The following is a 22,557-nucleotide window of genomic DNA, read 5'->3' on the forward strand; positions in this document are numbered from 1 at the left end:
TCGTCCGTCAAGCGACTGCTTCTGCCTCAGAGGCTGCAATGCAATTCTGTGGGTATGACTTGTAGCCTTTTAGGAGATTTGTCACATTTTCAGGGAAAGATCTATATTTTTATTGTATCATTCACAGTAAAGCACAGGGATTTTAACTGTTCATCATGACCAAAGGAGTACAACAGTGAAAAAGAAACACACATGCAATTAACAAGATGGCACCAAAAATAAATCAATGGGGGCGCTGAATTGCTAGAACACGATCGTCTCTAACCCCAGATGGGGCTAAAAGGTATATATGGTTGCTGCAAAAACTCTACTGCCGTCCAACTTTTCAACAGTATCCGTATGCAGTCCTGAACCAAACCATCGGTTCAGTCAATGCCTCCTCAGAGGCCCTCCTTGCCGTCGGCGGCGCGGAGGGAGCCCAGCTGCACGGGCGCCTGGGTGGACACCACCTTGGAGGACCCGTACGCCGCGACGTCGACCCCCTGCGTCTTCTCCTTCTCGATCTGCTCCTTGATCCAGAAGTAGGTGAACCTCAGCCCGTCCTGCACACAAACTTACAGGTCCATCAGAAAATCATTTCTTCCAAAGTCAGCATCACTACACTAGCATATGGGCACGGCTTCCTGTCTACTTCAGAATTACTGCGATTTATCATCTATGCAAAGATATACAAAATATCTAGCAAGATAGCAACTTGCCTTGAGCTTCATGGTCGGGGCCCAGCCAAGCTTCTCCTTGATGAGGGTGTTGTCGGAGTTGCGCCCGCGGACCCCCTCGGGGCCAGGGATGTGGTGGATGGGCAGCTTCCTATCCTCGAAGCTCAGGACGATCTCGGCCATCTCGTTCATGCTCACCATCTCGTCGCTCCCGATGTTCACCGGCTCGCAGAAGTCAGACTTGGTCAACCTGGACAGAATCGGTATGAAATCATGTTGATTATTCCCCATTTCTTCACAGGCTACGCTGAGTTCGGTGTTTGGATGGTATGAGAAGAAGCAACATACCTCAGAACACCCTCGACACACTCGTCGATGAAAGTGAAGGATCGTGTCTGGAGTCCGTCGCCCCACATCTCAAACCTCTCGGTAGATGTCTGAGCCTTTCTGCAGAAGGCAGCAGGTGCCTTCTCACGACCACCTGTTGGAAGGGTAATATTACAAACAAACTGAGTTATATCGCCGTATTAATCCAGCTAATGTATGGCTCAGTCACTAGAGTATGATAGAATTTACCTTTCCATGTTCCAAAGGGGCCATAGATGTTGTGGAAACGCCCAATGCGGCACTCGATGCCAAAGTCCTTTGTGTAGTGCTTGCAGAGCTCCTCGGTTGCAAGCTTCTCCAAGCCATAGGCATCTTGAGGCTGCAAGGTAAGAGATCCAAGGAAATTAAAATTTCATTGTTCAACCATTGTCTCATCCGATTAACAGGAAAGAAAATGCCATCTTATTTCAGATGAACACACCTCAGCAGGCCAGGCATCAGATTCCTTCAAGCTCACATTTGTTTCAAGCTGCTTGAATTCAGGGTAAATGCATGCACTCGAGGCATAGAAGAACCTGCAAGTCCCAAAAGATACAAAATATTAGTCAATGAGTTGAAGAAATTATCATGTAAAGTTCAGACATAGTACTTGAAAGTAGGACAGGTGCTTTATAAACAGAAAACAGAAATAGTTCTAATATCACCAAAGTGCCATGTTTCATTTCCTTTTTAGTTTGGTCAATGTCAGTATCAACTTGACTACATGCAGATCTGAACTGGATACTAATGGAAAATTCACTGGCTGAAACAGTACCCAGAGCTTCCAAGACTAAAATGTAAAGAAATGCTGTTTATATGTAGTAGCCAGGCAAATTCGAATTGAATTCTGTCAACTAGATTATATATGCATGTTAAGAAATCATCCTTGAGGAGGCCGCTGCATTCTCCAGAGAAAATGGAGTGGCATACCTCTTCACACCATTGATGCGTGCAGCCTCAAGCATGTTGAAACTGATCATGGTGTTGTTGTACATGATGACAGAGTGGTTTGACTGGATGAACCCCATGCCACCCATATCAGCAGCAAGATTGAATACATGGTCGACGCCTTGGGTAACCTTGAGACAGTTGTCCATGACCCTGAGGTCAACAAGGTGGAACTCATGGCAGAACATGTCCTCTGTCATGTGCTCATTCTTCTTCCAGTCAGAGGCGATGATGTAATGGCCCTCACTCTTGAGACGGCGAGCAATGTGGGATCCAATGAAACCACCAGCCCCAGTAATCGAAATCCTCAGCTTCTCACTTGGCCAGTAGGGCTCCCTCTCCAGCTCAGCATAGGTGTACTCACCATAAGCGCTGACGGTCTTCTCGCTGCTCCCCATCTGTCATTCAACAGCATTTGAAGCAACAATCAGTACATAGAATAGCTGACTGAAGAATTAATCAATTTGTCTATTAATATTGATGGATCGAAACGTATAATTAGGATCGCAACAAACTTGCATTGATCCAATGGCCAAAAGAAGTATGATTGAATAGAATAGTCGGTGGGAAAAAATGGTACTCTATATGCTACAAACCACTGTATCGTGCCCATCAATTGGTAAGGTTCAGCTCATCAATCATCAATGTATCGTCAACGTGTCACATGTATTTCATAAAAAAACAAGGTAACACCAAATTGTAAGCCAATCATGGGTTGAGGGAACCTTTGCAGGAAGTCGTGCATGCAAGTGACAAATAAATATTATCAATAATGGGATCATGGAATCTGAATGCGCCCAGCGCTTAGGCTTCATTCTTAACTTGCCTAACTTCAGTACCATTGCAGATCTGGTTGACTTAAGGTGCAAGCATGGCCAGATGAACGAGAAAGATCAAGTAAACAGAGCACAAAGCTCATTAATAAACCCATACATCATATGAGGCTCTGAGAATGTGCAGAACACATCTGGAGGGTAAAATTCTAAGCCTTTTCTAGTTTCACCCCTGCCAGTAGCAGAGTAGCAATCCCAACCATTTCATGACCGAAAAAGAACAAGAAGACAGAGCACAGAGCTCATTAACACAACTAGATATCACAGGAGGCTATGAACATGCACAGACGCGTACAAAGGATGAAATTCTAAGCCTTTTGCCTCTGCTGTTGCCTACAGCAGAGCAGGGGCGCGCCCAGAACAAGACTCGGGAGTGCGCATGCACACCCGATAATTTTTGAAAAAAAAATCGAATTTAGTAGGCATAATAAAAACATGCATAGACTTGTAATCATATCAGATCCGAACACAACTAGCCAGATAATCTTTCGAAAAAACAAGTGCAAATATCCAAATAGATTTTAAGTTAGGGATTGGGCGCTCCGGTTTCGCACAGCAGGAAGGGAAGACAAGTGGTGGGCGCACCTGGCGGGTTGGTGCTCGTCGCCGGCGAAGACCAGGTGGAGAGCGGCGGCTGCGGGCGTCGCCCAGTCGTCGTCGCCTTCGCCTAGGAGAGCGCGGGCGCGGGGTGGACGGGAGAAGAAAAGGCGAGGTAGGCCGGGTTCACGCTCTCTGAACTCTGAAGGCGGGTTTATTTATAGCGAGGACAGACCGAGGGCCAGCTCAGGGAGTTTCTTCACTTTTTTTTAGGAGGAAAAAAACCAGAAAAGAGAAGAGCCGATGACGAGATACAGGATTGATAAGATTTTTGTCACTTTTGGAAACGAAAAATCTTCGACCACTCGCGCCATCCTTTTTCCGATCCATCGCCTGCCTGTGATTTCAGGAATGGTTTTATTCCTATGCTTCCTAGACGTAAAAAAATAAGTAAAAAACTATACTTAATTACTTGTACAAATTGTCAGCCCCTTGATGTATTTGTTAGGGTGGTTTTTATATAGGGAACATATGTGGTGGAAACTAAACCACGACAAAAAAATCATCTAAATTCACCAAAAAATTACTCATGTAGATGATATGATGATACATTGAAATTTGTTATTTTTATATCTCACAAAAGAAGCCGAGTTTGGACATGATATTTTACAAGATTATGTATCATCATATCATCTACATGTGTGAATTTTTTTATGAATTTAGATGACATTTTTACTATGGTTTGCACAAGTTTTCACGAAGGTTGTGGTCTCCACCAGATAAAAGCATGTTTCCATAAAAGCTTCTAAACTGCTGCAACTCACTCATTCTTACGGTACATTTGATCAATTTTGACAGCTCGTGTAATCCGTAATGTCTTCATCTTAATCTCTTCATTCATAGGCGCCTCTTCACGGTCGCGGTCAGCGCCGATTAATCACGCACGTATTGTGTGACCGGGCGGATCGGTGCATGTGCAACGCAGGTGTTTACTTCAAAAAAAAATTCCTAGAGTATCCGTCACAACGAATCTTCGAACACATGCATGATTTACTAAATTCAATTGAAAAAAATAACTGATTACATAGTCTAACTTATTAGCACGAGATGAATCTTTTAAACCTAATCAGTACATAATTGGACATTATTTGTCAAGTAACAACGTAATGTGCTACTGTACTCGGTCGAGTCGCATGGCCGTGGTTGGTAAACGGCAACAAACAACCATCTTGATGGGATCGAGCGTGATATCTAGCACGAAACAACACAATAACACGCGTGATCAGTCCTTAATTATCAAAGGAAAACAACATGGTTCGTACTATTTTATACTCCCTCTATTCCAAATTATAAGTCACTAGGTCCGTGCCTGTGAGTTGCAACGGGCAAAATAAATAACAACCCCAACAAATCATATTGTGCAAGAGCCTAACATATAAAAGCACACTTTTATAATTCTTAATCAATCTAAGTGATATATAAATGCACACTTTTATAATTCTCATAGTATTTTTTACAATCAAACTCCACCATTATTGAGTGAATTGGTCCGGTTTTGAAGCTAGGATGGTGAATTTTGAACAAGTACTTCCCTTGCGTCCATAATAATTCAATAATAATAATAGTAAAACAAATTTGGGGAGTAAGTGTAAGATTAGGATCAATTATTTTACAGTAAACAAAATTGACCCAAAATTTATCCCCTTTTATACGAGTAAAATGTATATCATCACAGTATACAAATGTCACAGGCTAACTGTGAGGATAACTGGAGCCTTATAAACATCTTAATGCTCTAAGAATCTGAACAACCAATTCGGTGCCGTGCCTTTGAATCAAAATAGAAACATTTGGGTTGCCTTTTCATTTCATTCTAATTGAGTAAATGATTAACCATATCTGTACACCTGATCACTCAGAACCATGCACATGTTCGAGAATTAAAGCATTCCAACTGCTGGGACTTGGCTTGATCTACAGATTCCAATGTACGGTTTGTTGAGCTGAAAAAAGGTATGTATAGGTTGGTTAGAATCATACAAGGTTACGTGATAAGTGAATTATTTCACTACGGCATGGAGTAGAATTATTTCACTAAGGCATGGAGTAAGTGTTACCTCTCCTAGGCTAGTAGACTTTTTCTTACAATGATGGAAAGTATTTGCCAATGCGCACAGTACCATCTGTCCGATTTCACACATAAGAATGAGATGCAGCAATGCAGCAGACTACAATTAACATAACAGGAAGAAGCAAAAGGAGTAACGAAGTTATGAAGGCTTCTAAAGAATTGTGACCTTACCTGTTGGTGTTGGGGAAGACACAGTATGCTATCTACTACTGCTAACTTGGATACCTTTGACTGCTAACTTGAATACCTTTGACAAGACTATATCCATATGGTCGAATAACACCTGTAAATAAAAATATTAGGCCTCCGATGCTAAGATGATTAGGCACTAAATAAAATCGTGTCAAACAATTTGGACATGACCAAGAGAAAGTAAAGTTCACTGTGGGAAACTATTATACCAGTATAAGTAAATTTATACAGCTTATTTAGTAGAAGATAAAGAAACAATTGACAGCATTCAAGCCTAACGATGGTCATAATTCAAATTACTTTCAATCGAAGTACAAGACCAGATTTATGTAATCGTATAGATCACATAGATGGCCAATGACAATTTTATGACAAAAGCTGGCACCTCAAATTAGATTGTTATAGTTACGAACTATCAATCTAATTTTATGACATGTCTACCTAGAAAGGACTTATCAATTCCTGATGAACTGTGACAAGCAAAACTTACTATTGCTAATTCTTTATCAGAATCTTGTAGCCTTGCTTCAAGAACCTCCACGGCACTCCTAGAATTCACAATATAAGAATGTTATACTCTAAGGCTCGCATTACTGAGACAAGCAATCTTAAACAAACACCATTGATTTGACATAAACAAAAATTTATGGATTTGTTACCCCTATGAACCATCTGCACATGGATTCCCAGAGCTCTGAATCTGCACCATCCAAGCATGAAATGCTCAAGGCATCAGGGGACCGTACACCGGGCTCCCTCTACCTCATGAAGAAGCTTCAGGCTACTGCTGAACCCAGGAATGGTAGTCTGTCAGCAACTGCTCCCCCAGGACAGGGACAAGCTTGTCCAGTAGGCCTTGCATCAATCTGAAATAAAATTCAGTGCAAGTGTCATATCGAAGTAAGTTGGCATAAATTTGAGATGTGTTATGTTGTCTACTCGGTGAAGCGTCTAGGCAGGTTCTTTCAAATAAAACACAGGAGGAAAGGAAGAGCTGGATTCAGAGAAGTTTCCGTATGGCAAGACGAATCGATGGATCAAACAACGATAGCACGCGCGTACCCTGCACGACAGCATCTCGACGGTGCCGTCGGGGCGACGCGGAGCTCGAGCACCGGCACGACCTAGAAGCCCAGGACCCCGATGCAGCGGAGCACAGCCATGAAGATCCCGGGCTCGCCCCCCCCCCCCCCCCCCCCGACTCAAGCGCGCCGGTATTGAGGAGGGACTCCATGGTGTCAAAGTGCCGCAGGAACTCGCCAACGTCGCCGCCGGAGACACCGGCCGGGAGCCGAACCCTCTCCCGCCGCCTCGCCGACAACCACGCCCACCGTCCTTGCGCCCTCCTCGGCGCGACCTGTCCTACTTCGCATCGCCCTCGCCGCCACCATCAGCCTCGGCGTTGCTGCATATATATCTAGGAGGTTCGGAGGAGGCGGGGGCGACGACGACGGAGGCCCCGACGGCTCGGAGGAGGCGGGCGGGGATCGACAGGCTGATGTGCAGTAGAGGGCGGCACAGCTGTGGATGTGGGCAATCGGAGGGAGACGACTGGTAGGCGCCGGATCTGGGGGCGGCGACGGCGGCGGCTCTGCTCGACTTCCGGTGTGGGGAGAGGGAAGGAAAAAAGGAGGAAGAGGCGCGCGGGACGCATGCCACGATGCAGGCGACGGCAGGCACAGGTCGACGGCCGGGGAGAGAGGGCCAACGACGGCGGAGAGCGGGGGGTCAAGGCGTTGAGCGCTGCGGCAGCGGCGGCTGGGGCGTGGTCGCGTGGAGAGGGGTGGGTGTCGGGGCGGACCGAGGGGGAACGGGGAAGGCGGCGGGCTGTAGCGAGGGAGAGGGAGAGCCGGAGAGGGAGAGGGAGAGGGAGAGGGAGGGTCTGTGAGAAGCTTTGCGTGGTGGGACTGTGAGAAGCGGGTCTGGAGGGCTCAGATCGCAGGAGAAGAGGATCGGGCGATCTGGATCCTCGGAGGCTTAACCAAAGAGGGGGCGCCGATGTAGACGAAAAAACGTCATCGTTAGCTTTTTTTTTTTCAGTAGCAGAGAAGAGATAGAGATTCCAAGAATTTTGGAGAGTCAAATTTTTTTAAATTTGATCAAATTTATATAACAATATAATAATATTTATGATACCATTAAGTATCATTAGATTCTTTACTAGCTATATTTTCATAGTGCACATATTTGATGTCATAAATCTTTATATTTTTCTATATAATTTTGATCAAACTTTGAGATGGTTTGACTCTTCAAAATTTTTAGAATGACTTATAATTTGGAATGGAGGAAATATTATTCAAGAAATTAGTAAGCAAAGGAGAAACACAATGCGCCATGTACTTTGCCATCGATCATGGTTTAGTTAAATTGTCCGGGGTGGCTTGTTAGCTACTCGCTATGTTCTAAAAATGTAGATCGTTTTGGCAAATTTAAATACACAATTTTTGCTACACACCTACGCGTACGCCATGTCTAAATGCATAGCAAAATCTATAAATCTAAATTTGACAAAACGACCTATAATTTGGAACTGAGGGAGTATCGAGTTTCCTTTATAACGGGAAGAAAAGGGAGACAAACCCATGCTTACCTAGGGAGTATCTGAAATTCGGAGAAATGTTTTGAATGGAAGAAATTCGGAGAAATCAAACGAGTACCAATTCGTCAAAGTGCATGCGGTGAAGAAGAGAGGAAGAACAAGTTACACATGTCTGTCCTATTAGCAACGACGAATCTCATCTCATCTCTTCAGACACGATGCGTAGGCCCACAGCGTAGTCCTCTGTAAGTTAAACGGGCCGACGGCCCAGCCCATCGCGCCTGAATCGCGCAAGCCTGCTGCTGCTTCTTCCTGCTTCATTATCGCTCCGAAAGACGGCGACGGGCGAGCCGCCGAGCGGCGAGTGGCGGCGGCGATGGGGCAGGGTTAACCAAACCGGTGGGAACCGATTCGGTTTCGATTTGGGCCGGTATCAAATCGATCTAAATTTAAAATTCAAAATTCAAATTTGAATTTAAAAAAATAAAAAATTCTAAAAATATTTTAAGGTGCGACGAATTTAATGGTGTCAAATTTTCTCAAAAATTTGTCCATTTAGTATAGTTTGCGGGCATATGAAGTTAAATAAAAAAAGGAAAAAATGAGCCGGCCCATTAAGGCCCACCGCATATGGCGACCGGTAAACCGGTCAAACCGGAAAACCACTTTTAAACCGTCGGATTTTTTGGTTAAAACACCGGTAACCGGTTAGACCGGACCGGTAAACCGATCAAACCGGTCGGTATACCGATCGGAACCGGTTACACATGTGCTTTTGAATTTGGAATTGAATTTAACCGATTTCCACTGGTTTTCGATCAAACCGGTCCGGTAAACTGCTACCGGAGGTCGGCGATTTGATCGGACCGGTCGGTTTTGTAAACCCTACCGGTAGGGTCGTTGGAGTTGGAGATCCGTGCCAGGTACAAGGACAAGACCGCGCTCAAGGAACCCATCACCCCGGGTGTCCTCCGCATGGTGCGTATCCCAGCTAAGTTTTTTTTTTTTTGAGTTCATCAGAGATCAGATATGTTCAGTTCCTATTCAGATGTGCTTGGTTGATCCCTGATCGTTAATTAAGCAAGATTAGCTTGGTCTGGTGTGGAACTAGGATTTGGTTTTTCTTACATTACTCTGATCTCTCTTGTAGATAGATAAAGAAACTATATACCAGGAGATCTTCACTTTTTACTTCTCGTTATTTTCTTTTTGGTCAGTTTTTGCTGCAAAACTAAACCACCGTTTGGCATCAGAAAGTTGCTGGGAGTATGGATTAATTGGATGCCAATATGCCATGTAGGAGATGAATGAGAGAATTCGATGCAGAAATTCATCACCAGCTGCGTTCAATTTGCTAAGCTAGCTAGGCTCCTTAGTTTTTTTTGGGAAAATTCGATTCATGCCACCACAACTCCGTGAAATTGGGTGTCATGTTGAAAATCATGCCACTCAATGGCATGATTTTCAACATGAGATCCAATTTCAAGAAATTGGAGTAGCATGGATCCAACTAATCTTTTTTTTTAGGAAATCTACGGCAACCCTGAGGTTGCCTGAACTTTATTGCATTAAGAAGACAAATTTATAAGGTGATTTACAGGGGGCACAAAAGATCCTACAGAAGGGGGATAACGGGAAGAAGGTGACCTATCTATCTACCTAAAAACTAAGACAAAAATACATTTAAACAGGGAAAAAACTACACCAAGTTTCCAGCTTTAACCGGTACACCGAGGATGTGCATCTATTTGACCATAGTGAGAGATCTTCACTGCAGCGCCTAGAGATCGTCAGATTGGGTTCATCCTCATGCCAGAAATTTTTTGCATTTCTACACTTCCAAATATTCCAAAGAACACAGATGAGGACCATACTGCAAACCCGGGAATTACTCTCTAAAAGGAGACTTTCTGTCCAAAGCTGATCCGTTCCGAGAGAAACAGGGAGCGATGTGACATCTATTCCAATGGTCTCTTGAAGTGGGGATCTTGCCGTTGCTTCGCAGAACACGCTGGTCGTTGACGGATTCATTGAGCTGCACAGATGTCATCAGTGCCGAAAGTTCCATCAACTCTTGAGTTGATGTAGCAGTTTGGCGCGGGTGGAGGGAGAGCTGTAGTGTGGCGGTGGAAAAGACCCGCGCAACAGAGGCATTGGAGCACAAAGTATGTGAAAACAGAGCTGGGAACATATCCGTAAGAGTGTCCGATCCAAACCACAAGTCAACCTAGAAAACCGTCATTAGACCATTGCCAAGGAGTGATGGAGAGAATAATGGCTTAAATTCCTCCAAACCCTAGAAGGGTGGGATATATAGATCCTATACATGGGCCTTTAGATGGGCCTCTATACATGGGCTTACATATACACCAGCACTCCCCCACAGTCTGAACTATCGGCGCAGCGGTGTTCAAGACTGGACAACAAGAAAGCCAACACCCCCTCCCGCAGTATGAACTACCGTCGCAGCGGTGTTCAAGACTGGACAAAAAGAGAGTACAAAGGGCAAATACCTCTATACATGGGTTTACATATACACCAACATCCCCCGGCAATCTGAACTACCGGCGCAGCGGTGTTCAAGACTGGACAACAAGAAAGCCAACACCCCCCCGCAGTCTGAACTACTGTCATACCAGTGTTCAAGACTGGACAAGAAGAGAATACAAAGGGCAAATACCCTCCCCCCAGTCACAACTAGCCACCTGCTATGTTGAGGTTAGAGCGAAACTCCGAGAAGGTCGAGGAGCATAGTCCTTTGGTGCAGATGTCAGCAAACTGGGAGGTAGTCGGGACATGGAGTACCCGAACATCGCCGATGGCGACCCTGTCGCCCACGAAGTGCGGGTCGATCTCCACATGCTTCGTCCGCTGATGCTAGACGGGGTTGGTGGAGAGATACACGGCACTGATGTTGTCGCAGTAGACGAGCGTGCTCTTGGCAAGCGGGCTGTGGAGCTCCGCCAAGAGTTGTCATAGCCAGGACGCCTCCGCCACGCCGTTAGCGACAGCACGGTACTCTGCCTCGGCACTGGAGCGGGAGACAACCGGCTGCCTCTTGGATGACCAGAAGACCAGGTTGCCGCCCAAGAAGACGGCGTAGCCGGAAGTGGAGCAGTGAGTGTCCGGACAACCAGCCCAGTCAGCGTCGGTGTAGATAACCAGCTCAGCAGAGGACGAGTGCTGAAGAACCAGGCCGAGGTCCACAGTGCCACCGACATAGCGGAGGAGACGCTTTAGCGTAGCAAGGTGTGACTCCCGGGGATCATGCATATGGAGACAGACCTGCTGAACAGCGTAGGTGAGGTCCGGCCTGGTGAAGGTGAGGTACTGCAAAGCGCCGACCAGACTCCGATAGGCAGTAGGATCAGCCACCGGATCACCCAGATCAGCAGACAGCTTCGCCTGAGTGTCGACAGGAGTGGAGCAGGGCTTACAATCAGTCATCCCAGCCCGCTCTAGAATATCAAGTGCGTACTGCCGCTGGTGAAGGAGAAGACCAGACGGGCGAGGCACAACAGTGACGCCCAAAAAGTGGTGGAGCAGACCAAGATCCATCATAGCAAACTCCTGCTGCAGAGAGGAGATGACACTCTGAAGCAACTGCTGACTGGAGGCTGTGAGCACAATGTCATCGACATAGAGCAGTAGATAGGCAGTCTCATCCCCACGGCGGTAGATGAAGATAGACGTGTTAGACTTGGCCTCGGTGAACCCCAATGTCAGCAAGAACATGGCGAACCGAGAATACCAAGCCTGAGGAGCCTGCTTCAGACCATAGAGAGAATTGTTGAGCCGGCAGACCATATCCGGACGACTGGAGTCCACAAATCCCGCTGGCTGAGAGCAGTAGACTGTCTCTGACAGAGTGTCATGAAGAAAGACATTCTTCACATCCAGCTGGTGCACAGGCCAAGAGCGAGAGAGCGCAAGCGAGAGGACCGTGTGCACAGTAGCCGGCTTCACCACTGGACTGAAGGTCTCACCATAGTCCACATCAGGCCGCTGGGTGAACCCCCGGAGAACCCAGCGAGCCTTGTAGTGCTCCAGTGTCCCGTCAGCCCGACGCTTATGCATCTAGATCCACTTGCCAGTCACCACATTGCAACCAGACGGACGCGACACGAGGTCCCACGTCTGGTTGGTGAGAAGAGCCGCGTACTCCTCTTCTATCGTGTGATGCCAGTGAGGATCAGCCAAGGCGTCGCGGACAGAGGAGGGTACCGGAGAGACCCGCGGCTCTCCCTCGGTGGCAGAGAGAGTCGCGGCCTGAGACGCCATCCGCCGGGTCACCATGTGATGGATATGCCGAGGATCCCGATGAATGACTGGCAGATAGTACACTGCCGGCGCGGCTCGAGAGGGAGCCGGTGGAGGCGGCGGTGGCGACGGCTCCGGTGTAGGTGTCGCAGGAGCCTCCGGAGCCGGAGGCGGTGCCGGTGTCGGCGCCGGACGACGCCGGTACACCTGTACCGGCTGAGCATACCGCGGCGGCGCCGGTGTCGGCGCCTGTAACACCCCGATGTTAATCATGACGCTAATATCATGCTTAATCGCTAATTAAGGCTAATCACCGTCATTAGCGCTAATCGAGTTCGCGTAGTAAACTTCGAATTAGCCGTGTTCGACCGTGTTTTTCTTCCTAATTCGAGCCTCAAATCAACTTTCCCCCAAAAGCAAAGTTGTAGATCTTTTCTTCCTCTACAACTTTTATTTTGGCCAAATTTCAAGTTGCTATATGAAATTTTGGGTTTTGGATGGTCAAACACTGGTGAAAATCAGTAAAAACGATCACTGTTTCTCCCTGTGTGTTACTGTGCGCGCCCCGACGCCCATACCGGCGACCGGCACAGTGCCGGCGACCTCCACGCATCGCGACCGCCGGCGAACCTCGTTCTTCGCTCGTGCCTTTTCCGTTCGCATGCTCTGGAGGCTTCTCGTCCTCATCGCCTTTCTCCTTCCTCGTGCGCACGCCGAGTCAACGTGAGCAGAGCTCGTCGCCGATGCCCCTCTGGCCGTTCTTCGCCGTCCCGCTCGAATCCTTTGCATCCCGACCTCCCAGCTTCGCCCCGAACCTCCCCCACCTCTCCCCGAGTTCGATTAGGCCGTTCCCCAGCAAGAATCGGGCCGCCGCCGCCGTCCACCATCGTCGTCCACCTGCCGAGCTCCGCCCTCCCGTCGACGAACCCCCTCCGACCCTCCTTCGCACAAACCGAGCCCTTGGTGAGCTTTCCCATGCTGCTCTCGTGCTCCCAGTCCCTTTCACCGTTCGAAACCGGCGCCACCGCCGCCGGGCCGCCGCCGCGCCACCGTGGGCGCTCTGCCACTGCCGCCACGCCGCCACGGGGCCGCCCTGCGCGGGGCTGCGCGCCCACGATGCACGCCCCGGGGCTGCTCGACCGCCCTGGCCGTGAGCCTGCCCCGCCTCCCCGCCGCCCTTCGCCGCGCCGGCGAGAAAGCCGCCGCCGTCCCTGCCTTGCTTCGCCACGGGCCGCTCTGCGCGTGGGTCCTGCCGGGCCGCCGCGTGCGCTGGCCCCGCCGGGCTACCCTGGCCGCGGGCAGGCCAGGCAGCGCCGCCGGCGAGCCGCGGGCTGGCGAGGACGCCGCGCCAGCTATGGCTAGCCGTGCGCGCGTGCTCGAGTTGAGAGCAGGGGGGCTGGGGGCTCGGCTCCCACTTACATGTGGGGCCCAGCCATCGTCCCTTTTTAAGTTTAGGTTTTATTCTTTTTCCAAAATTAGTTATTTCAGCTGAAAGCTTTGAAAAACTGTGAAGAAATGTAGAAAATGTTTTGGTTCTATTGCTTGCTAGTAAATAAAATCTCTATTGAATCGTTGCCAAGTTGTGTTTTCTTTTAATTCCTGTATTTCTTTCTGAGTGCCTTGCATTGTTCTTTGCACCATTTTAATTATTGCATGGCATCTTTTTTGTACGTGTAGACACCACGAGCGAAGCCGTCTACGAGTTGGTCACTGAGCCGATCCAGAAGCCGCAAGCAGGGGAACCGCAAGCCGAAGCTGCCGTCGAGCCAGATCTAGAAGAGATCGTTAACCCCGCTGACCTGCAAGGCAAGCCCCGGAGCATAACCCACAAATTCAGTATATTAATGTTTATTTAATTATTTGTGCATTTACATTCTAGGAGTTGTATGGTACCCTAGTATGCATATTCTCCCTAGGTACCTGAGAGTCTATACTAGTATGCAGGTATCGATAGAAATGCTCTGCTAAGTAGGATCTCGGTAGAAGTCGAGTGATTCCTGTCACACGCGAGATTTAAGATCTTGTTACTTGTGGCAATGTGGTTTGAGAATGAATCAATGAGGAAAGATAAATGAAGACTGGGCGGAGAAGAATTTGGTTCTGGATATGAAATGAATGGAGAGTAGCCTCCGCCTGTGTCGTTTGAGGACCGTACCGTTGTTGGCATTGTTGATCGAGGATTGAACAGTACTAACCACATGCCGGGAGTAGGAGGTTGTAACATCCCAAGCCCATGGGCCTAGAGCCCAAGAGATTCGAGCGGGTTACTGTAGTACTGTAGCATCGCGAAAAACACTGTAGTGTCGTGAGCTTGGTCCCATATTGGAAACGGTAGATGAGCCAGACCAGCTTAAAAGGCTGGGCCTGGAAAGCTAGTTAATTCTGGATCGATCTTTTTGCGTGAAGCGAGGACGAAAGCGCAAAAGAGTTATTTAGCAGGTGTGATTTACTCAATGTGTAGAGTAGATCTTAGCTGTTATCCCAGGCCGGGTCGTTACAGAGGTAGTCAAAACCGGTAAGCTTATTACTTGATTCGCAACGATACTTTGAATCGCGATTTGCTACTCTGGGAGTGGGATGATGGCGGGTGTTATAGTCGCCCTCGGGTCCACTGGGTGTTCGCCGTCTGGGGCTCCTCACCCGGGTTTTGGGAGGTGTGATTCAGATGTCGGGGTGATGATGGGAATAGTTGACGTGTGTGGCCCGACGGGGCTTACATGTGTCGTATTAGTTAGGTCCACCTTGCAAGGTTAAATCAGATCGATTCTCCGTGACTCGCGGATATGAGAGCCTTGGTTACTGTGTCACATCGTAGTAAAGAAGTGGAATGGGAATGGAAATGTTTGGCTTGTATGTTACAGAAAGATAATTTGATCTACCATGTGTGCTCTAGATGCTATAGCGAACCTAGTTGGTACTCGAATACTAAACTTGAGCTAAAATATTGAAAGTAAGGATTTACTACTAGTTGCTTTTCCGCAAAACCAACTCCAGAGCAAAAAAAACTTTGCATGTCTAGATATTGGGCTAAGTATACCCATAGTCGGGTAAGCCTTGTTGAGTATTAGTATACTCAGGGTTGTATGAAAACTTAGTATGCATATTCTCCCTAGGTACCTGTGAGTACATACTATTACAGGTGTCGTTAGAAATGCTTTGCTAACTAGGATCTCGGTAGAAGTCGAGTGGTTCCTGTCACTCGCGTGTTATAGGTCCTTGTTCTAATGGCAAAGTTACTTGAGAATGAACCAAGGAGAAAAAGAAAAATGGAGACCGGGTGGGAACAAGTTGGATTATGGATATGGAATGGATGAAAAGAAATCTCCGCCTGTGTCGATTGAGGACCGTACCGTTGTTGGCAGTATTGATCAAGTTTGAACAGTACTAACCACATGCCGGGAGTAGGAGGTAGTCGAAACCGGTAAGCTCAATACTTGATTCACAATGATACTTTGAATCGTGACTTGCTACTCTGGGAGTGGGATGATGGCGGGTGTTGTAGTCGCCCTCGGGTCCACTGGGTGTTCGCCGTGTGGGGCTCCTCACCCGGGTTTTGGCAGGCGTGATTCAGACGTCGGGGTGATGATGGGAACAATTGACATGTGTGGCCCGACAGGGTTGCACGTGTCGTGTGAGTTAGGTCCACCTTGCAAGGTTAAATCGGATTGATTCGCCGTCTCTCTCGGTTAAGAGAACTTTGGTCACTTTGTCACATCGTAGTAAAGATTTGAGATGAGAATGGAAAATGAGCATACGAGTTGTGGTGGTGGTTTTCTGAAAAGATAATATGATTAACCATGTTTGCTTAGCTGTTTAGGCAAATCTAGTTGTTACTTCATAAACTAAGTGGGGCTAAAATTGGGAAAGTAAGAACACAACATTAGTAGCCCTTTTCGGCAAGATAAACCTCCAGAGCCAAAAAGCTTGCATGTCTAGGTAATGGGCTAAGTATACCCATAGTCGGGTAATCATTGCTGAGTATTAGTATACTCAGGGTTGTTGTTGTAACCCTCCTGAGCTGGTTGTGTTCCCGCTGACTTCAAGGAGGTCTGTGCGTCCTGGATTGGACAACCGCTTCCTCCGGGTTGGACCGTCGAGTGGGTCCCGTCTTCCCCGTGAAGCTCGGGCAGGTTGGCATCACATCGGTGGGCAGAATGTGGGTCTCGCCTTGTATCGTCGTTCATAGTTACCGTATTGTATTTTGAACTCTGTTTTAAACTTTTGCTGTGTGTTTGAACTCTGTAGTTTTTATTCAAAACTCTTATGTAAAGCTAGTGTTGTAAATTAATTTGAAAATCTCTGCATGCTTGTATCACCTGTGCTCGTCTTCGTGCGAGACTTCTAGTGCAAATATGATCCTGGAGTACAGTAGTTTAATCGGGAATTACCCGATGGACTGCCAGATTACACCGTTTTAAGTGAGTGGTAACTTGATTATTATTAAGATGATGGTTAGCGCACTTAAGCCGGTTTAATTTGGGCGGGTATATTATAGCTGGTATCAGAGCTCTAAATTGCACTGGGGTGATTACTGGTGTGCTTAATTAAGTTAAATAACTTTTATCTTGCAAAGATTTCGGGTTTTTTCGAAAAGTTGACGCTAGATGCGCTAAGGAATAGGATAGATAGTTCGTATGCCCTAATTATGTTACATGAGTTAGGTGGCATCTAAGTATCTATTTTATTCCAGCACTTTCAGCATTTACTTTTTGTTAGACCTTACTTCTTGCACAACTGGTATCTATATTCCGTAACGACGCACCTACGCTAAGGTAAGCAAGGTAAGCATTCTTGGTAGTCCTTTAGAATAGCCACATGTTTCATACGTGCGCAGGTCCCGTATGATGAGCATACGAGGAGGTGATAAGGCTCAATTCAAACGAGCCTGTCGCTATCTGCCACCTGATATGGAGCGCGGATTTCCTTCTGTGTGATTGTAATCACGGCCATCTCGTAAGTCAATGTTACGAGATGTAAACCTGTCATGCGGTTGGCAATGACCGTGACTCTCAGGACACGTCTACCCTTGGATGTCCCGTAAGGCGAGTGTACGGGAAGTGAATACGTCGTTATGACGTATGCAGCGCTGCCCATTCAGCGTCGAACATTTGGGTGCAATCTCTATAGTGGATGGTAATGTATGTGTGAATATGTGGGAAACTGCATATGCGTTACCCATGTGGCGTAGGACACATGGGGGCCATTCGTGAGTGCTGGCACGAAGGGTTCAGAAGTGGTTATAGATACTCTATGTTCTTTGCAGGTAAACTAACCACATTAAGCGCGTTATGAGATCCTTGATCGTAGGAATGACTAGTTTATATATAGGGAGAGTATGTAATTGTGCCACCGGTCGTCCTCGTATACCATATTTTGGTACTTGTTTGGGTGAGGAACGATAGAACATGCATGTGTCATGGCATATCTGAGTTGGTCTGATCGCCTTGTTTGTTTACTGTTGCATTTCTTTGAAAATTTATTTATGTTGTTGTACAAAAATTTATTCTGCTGGTACTTGAAAATTTTGGAACTCTGGTGAGGAGCTGTGCATTGGATATCTGCGAATCTGAAATCCTATTTCAGAGATGTTCAGTACCACCTATTGTAGAGCTACCTCAGAGGGGAGTCTGTGCAACCTTAAGACTACAAAGTTGTAGCTAGCCAGGTTACCCATCCGCTGATCAAATTTGCATAGATGCGGTTTCAACCGAAGCAAGTCATTTTATTTTTCTCTTGGTGAACCATATCGTGAGGGAAATGATTCATGCCGTATGTTCATATTATATATGCACATTCTTTATTTGCATGAATTAGTCGGCTAACCAAGGGGTGGTTATTTTGCAGATGGGTGATAACCATGCTGCCAACCATGACAATAAGAATCACGAAGCACAGCCACAACCACCTCCCTCTTTGGCTCAGGCTATTACGGCTCTTATCGCCGACCGCAATGAGCAGACTGAGTTGATGAGACAACTGGTGCAAGCCAATGCCGGCAGAGGCCGACAAGCTCTGCCACCACCAGCAGAAATTGACTATGTCAGTTTTCTGGCCACCCAACCACCTCTGTTCCACAAGGCAGATGATCCCCTTGAGGCAGATGCCTAGATTCGCACTATTGAAGACAAGTTCAGCATTCTTAATTGCACAGAATTGGACAAAGCCGCCTTTGCAGCTCAACAGCTGAGAGGCCTAGCAAAGATATGGTGGGTCAATCACAAGGCTTTACTTCCCGCCAATACGCGTCTCACTTGGAATGAGTTTGTGGCAGCTTTCAAAGCCCACCATATCCCTACTAGTTTGATGAGGAGAAAGATGGCAGAATTCCTGGCGCTGAAGCAAGGAAATAACATGGTCCTTCAATATGCACAAACTTTCAATCAGTTAGACCAATATGGTGGTTTTCATGTGGATACTGATGAGAAGAGGCAGGATTGCTTTAAGAGAGGACTTAACACCAAGCTTCAGGACAAACTAGCTCTAGTGACTTGTAACAACTTTACTGAACTAGTCAATAAGGCCATCACTCAGGAAGATGCCACACTAGCACACAAGACAGACAAGAAAAGGAAGGCACCTGTGGGATCCTCTAGCAATGCACCAAGAGGTCCAAGCTAGTTCAGACAGGGACTCAGCAAGCTTCAAACCGTCCTCTGCAGCAGGGTCATTGGGTCGCTAGGCCGCCACAGCAGCAATGGGCACCACGTCCCTCGACACAACAACAAGGGCAGCAAGTTACACGCCCCAGCAACTACCCCTGTTACAATTGTGGTAACTATGGGCACTTTGCACGTGACTGCCGTATGCCACCTAAGCAGAGCAAATACAAGACCCCTGCACCGGTTCAAGGTTCTATCCAGCAGACTCAGAAGAAGAAGGTTGCACCTGTTAAGACTGGACGTGTGAACTACACCACTCTGGAGGACGTTCCTGAGGGTACTCAAGTGACGGCGGGTATGTTTTCCATTCACCACCGCCCTGCTATTGTGTTATTTGACTCTGGAGCATCTCATACAATCATCAGTCAAGCATGTGTAGCACAGCTTAACTTGCAAGTAACCCACATGATAAGGCCTTGTATCATTCATGCTCCAGGCGCACAGTTAAACACCAGCCAATTAGTTCGAGGTGTGTGTAACACCCTAGTGTTACTCGCGATGCTAATCATGTGCTTAACCCGCTAATCATGGACTTAAGTTCGTCGTTAGCGCTAATCAAGATCGTATGGTAAACATCCACTTAGCCGTTTTGATCTCGTTTTTCTCATTGATCCAAGTCTCGAATCAACTTTCACCCAAAACAAAAGTTGTAGATCTTTTCTTCCTCTACAACTTATATTTTGACCAAATTTCAAGTTCCTATATAAAAATTTGAGTTTCGAACGGTAAAAATCGGGTCAAAATCATTTGAATTTGGTTCCTGAGCTCCCCGGTTGCTTGAGTGGCGGCGTGCAGAGCCGGCGACGCCACGCGTCGCTACGCCGGCGAGTCCTGCCGCCGCTTAAGCCTTGCACTGCGGATGCTCGGGCCAAGTTTGATTTCGCCTCTCCATTCATCTCCCTCGCAATAGCGCAGAGCAACCAAGCGGAGCAGGGTAGCCCTAGCCCCGCCGCTCGCCGCGCTGGTCGATTTCGGCCACCCATCGCCGCCGTGCCTTGCTCCCCCGCGCCCCATGCCGCCCCACCTCACCCCGCGTCTCCTCCGCCCCTTCCCCGAGCCCGACAGACCCTCTTCCCAGCCGATTCGGCCTTACGCCGCCGCGGCCGCCATTGTTGCCGCCCGAGCTCCGCCCCCCTCCCATCGAGCTCCACCTTCCAGCCTCCCTCCGTTCAAATCGAGCCCCCGGTGAGCTTCCTTCCGACCCACTCATGCTACCAAGCCTTTCCCCGTTCAAAACCGCCGCCGCCGCCACTGGTTCGCCACCGCGCTGCCGAGGGCGCTCTGTGCCACCGCGAGGCCACCCTGCGCGGGGCCTCACGCCCCCGCCGCGCGCCCCAGGCCCGCCTGCCCATCCTGGCCGTGGGCCCGCGCCGCAACGCCGCCGGCCGGCCCCCGCCGGCGGGGAACGCCGCCGCCGCAGTGCCGCCCGTGGCCATGGCCACGGCCATGGCGTGGAGTAGGGGAGGGCGCTGGGAGCTGGGCTCTCACTGACGTGGGATGGTTATTTTGCAGATGGGTGATAATCATGACAATGAGAATCACGAAGCACTGCCCCAACCACCTCCCTCTTTGGCTTAGGTTATTGCGGCTCTTATCGCCGATTGCAATGAGCAGACTGAGTTGATGAGGCAACTGGTGCAAGTCAATGCCGGCAGAGGCGGACAAGCTCCGCCACCACTAGCAGAAACTGACTATGTCGGTTTTCTGGCCACCCATCCACCTCTGTTCCACAAGGCAGATGATCCCCTTGAAGTAGACGCTTGGATTCGCACCATTGAGGATAAGTTCAGCATTCTCAATTGCACCGAGATGAACAAGACTGCATTTGCAGCGCAACAGCTGAGAGGACTTGCAAAGATATGGTGGGTCAATCACAAGGCTCTACTTCCCGCCAATACGCGTCTCACTTGGGATGAGTTTGTGGCAGCTTTCTGTAACACCCCGGGTGTCTGCACAGTAATTAAATAGGTGTCTGCACAGTAATTAAAAAGGAGTCTGCACAGTAATTGTGTATTTTTGCTATGCATCATGTGCTTGAATTACTTAAAAAGGATCTTTTTGTAATTATAAAAGGCTATATGTGTAATTATGATTTTATGCAAGGTCCTTTCTTTAGTTATTTCTGATTATAGCTTTTATGGAGGGTGTTTTTGCAAAATTTCAGTGCATTTAATGCATGGCAGCCAATTTTGTTTTTAAGTCTAATTTTGAAGTGAATTTGCATTGAAAAAGACAAAATTCCTAGAATTGAAAATCCCTCTTGTGTTTTCAAATTTATCTCTCTATCCTTTGGTCAAATAAATTTTTGCACAACATCAAAGTTGTAGCTCTTGAAAAATTGAACAACTTTCATGTTGGGCACTTTTCCATTTGAGTTTTAGTTTAAAAGTTATTGCTTGTTTACAGTTTAGTCCTTGGAAGTTTTGGAAATTTCAAATCGACCCTTATCTCCTTCTCCCACCTCCCTGCTCTGTTCCGCGCCGCCGCCCACCGACGGCACCGACGCCGGCGTCGTGGAGAGGCTTCCCGGCCGCCTTTTTCCGTCGCGCTGGCGCCCACGCGTCGCCCCAGAGCCTCCTCCACCGCTCCTTGGCTTCGCGCTGGCCCTCTCCCTCCCGTGCCACGCGCGCCGCCGAGTTCAGAAGCGCCCGCGCCGCTGCCACCTCGCCGCCGCCGTGGAGAGCCCAAACCAGAGGCCCAGCTCTCGATCTTTCGCGCGCCTGAGCACTACAAGAAGCCCCGCGCGCTATTCCTCTCTTCTTTTCGCCAGTTCCCTAACCCCACGCCCCAGAACGCCGCAGCCGCTCACCCCGAACCCCGGCGAGCTCCACCCCGCCGCGGAGCCGCCACCCCAGACCCGCTCCACCCCTACAGCCCCCACCTTTAGCCGCGCCTCGACCTCGCGCAGCTCCCAGACCGCTTCCCATCGCCCGAACCTCACCGGAGCCACCCTGCCGCCGTGCTCCGAGCCCGCAAGCCGCCGCTCGCCATCGACACTCCATCTCCGACCACCCTAGCCTCGATTCCAAGCACCCAGAGGTGCGCCTTGGACTCCTTTAGCCCCCACTCATGTTTCCCCTCGCCGCCGGCGACCCCCTCGCCGGGAAGCGGCCGGTCAACCGCCGCCTCCCCTCTCTGACCCGGCCAAGGGCATCGGTGTTTGAATTTGAAAAACCCCAGGGGGTTATCTGCGTAGACAGTGACTCATAGGAATAGTGCCCGCAGGGACTTGTTTGTAATAGTTTGCTGTGATCTTTGAAATTCAATATCAATTCGTACAAAATTCGTAAAATAGCAAATCTTGATGTTTTGGAATCCTCTTGAAGATCTCTATGCAGTAGAACCATAATATGTTAGGCTTTAGTTGCAAGTTTTTGCTGTAGAATTTAATTTGTGTTACTAGTGCTTAAATATTAGTTGTTTTCATCTTTTT

At 48.2% G+C, this 22,557-nt stretch overlaps 1 protein-coding gene and 2 long non-coding RNA genes across 4 annotated transcripts; 1 reads left to right on the plus strand and 2 right to left on the minus strand.

The window, feature by feature from the left end:
- Positions 1–127: 127 nt before the first annotated feature.
- On the minus strand, positions 128–3,548 carry LOC120711419 (GDP-mannose 3,5-epimerase 1-like). Its single transcript, XM_039996925.1, has 7 exons — positions 3,389–3,548; positions 1,953–2,368; positions 1,465–1,558; positions 1,233–1,362; positions 1,005–1,137; positions 699–906; positions 128–542 (listed from the first exon to the last, which is right to left on the minus strand). The coding sequence occupies exons 2-7, from the start codon at positions 2,366–2,368 to the stop codon at positions 381–383; spliced, it is 1,143 nt and encodes a 380-aa protein (XP_039852859.1). The 5' UTR covers positions 3,389–3,548; the 3' UTR covers positions 128–380.
- On the plus strand, positions 1,230–1,864 carry LOC120711420. Its single transcript, XR_005690279.1, has 2 exons — positions 1,230–1,369; positions 1,455–1,864. It is a non-coding gene; the product is annotated as an uncharacterized LOC120711420 (long non-coding RNA).
- A 1,476-nt stretch (positions 3,549–5,024) lies between the features above and the next one.
- Positions 5,025–6,857, minus strand: LOC120711421. Of its 2 annotated transcripts, none has more exons than XR_005690281.1 (6): positions 6,726–6,857; positions 6,323–6,518; positions 6,154–6,211; positions 5,643–5,754; positions 5,458–5,523; positions 5,025–5,343 (listed from the first exon to the last, which is right to left on the minus strand). It is a non-coding gene; the product is annotated as an uncharacterized LOC120711421 (long non-coding RNA). The 2 variants fall into 2 exon arrangements; XR_005690280.1 differs by having other exon boundaries at positions 6,323–6,529.
- Positions 6,858–22,557: the final 15,700 nt, after the last annotated feature.

This window comes from Panicum virgatum, chromosome 6K (assembly GCF_016808335.1).
Source record: "Panicum virgatum strain AP13 chromosome 6K, P.virgatum_v5, whole genome shotgun sequence".
In the NCBI taxonomy this organism is placed as follows: domain Eukaryota; kingdom Viridiplantae; phylum Streptophyta; class Magnoliopsida; order Poales; family Poaceae; genus Panicum; species Panicum virgatum.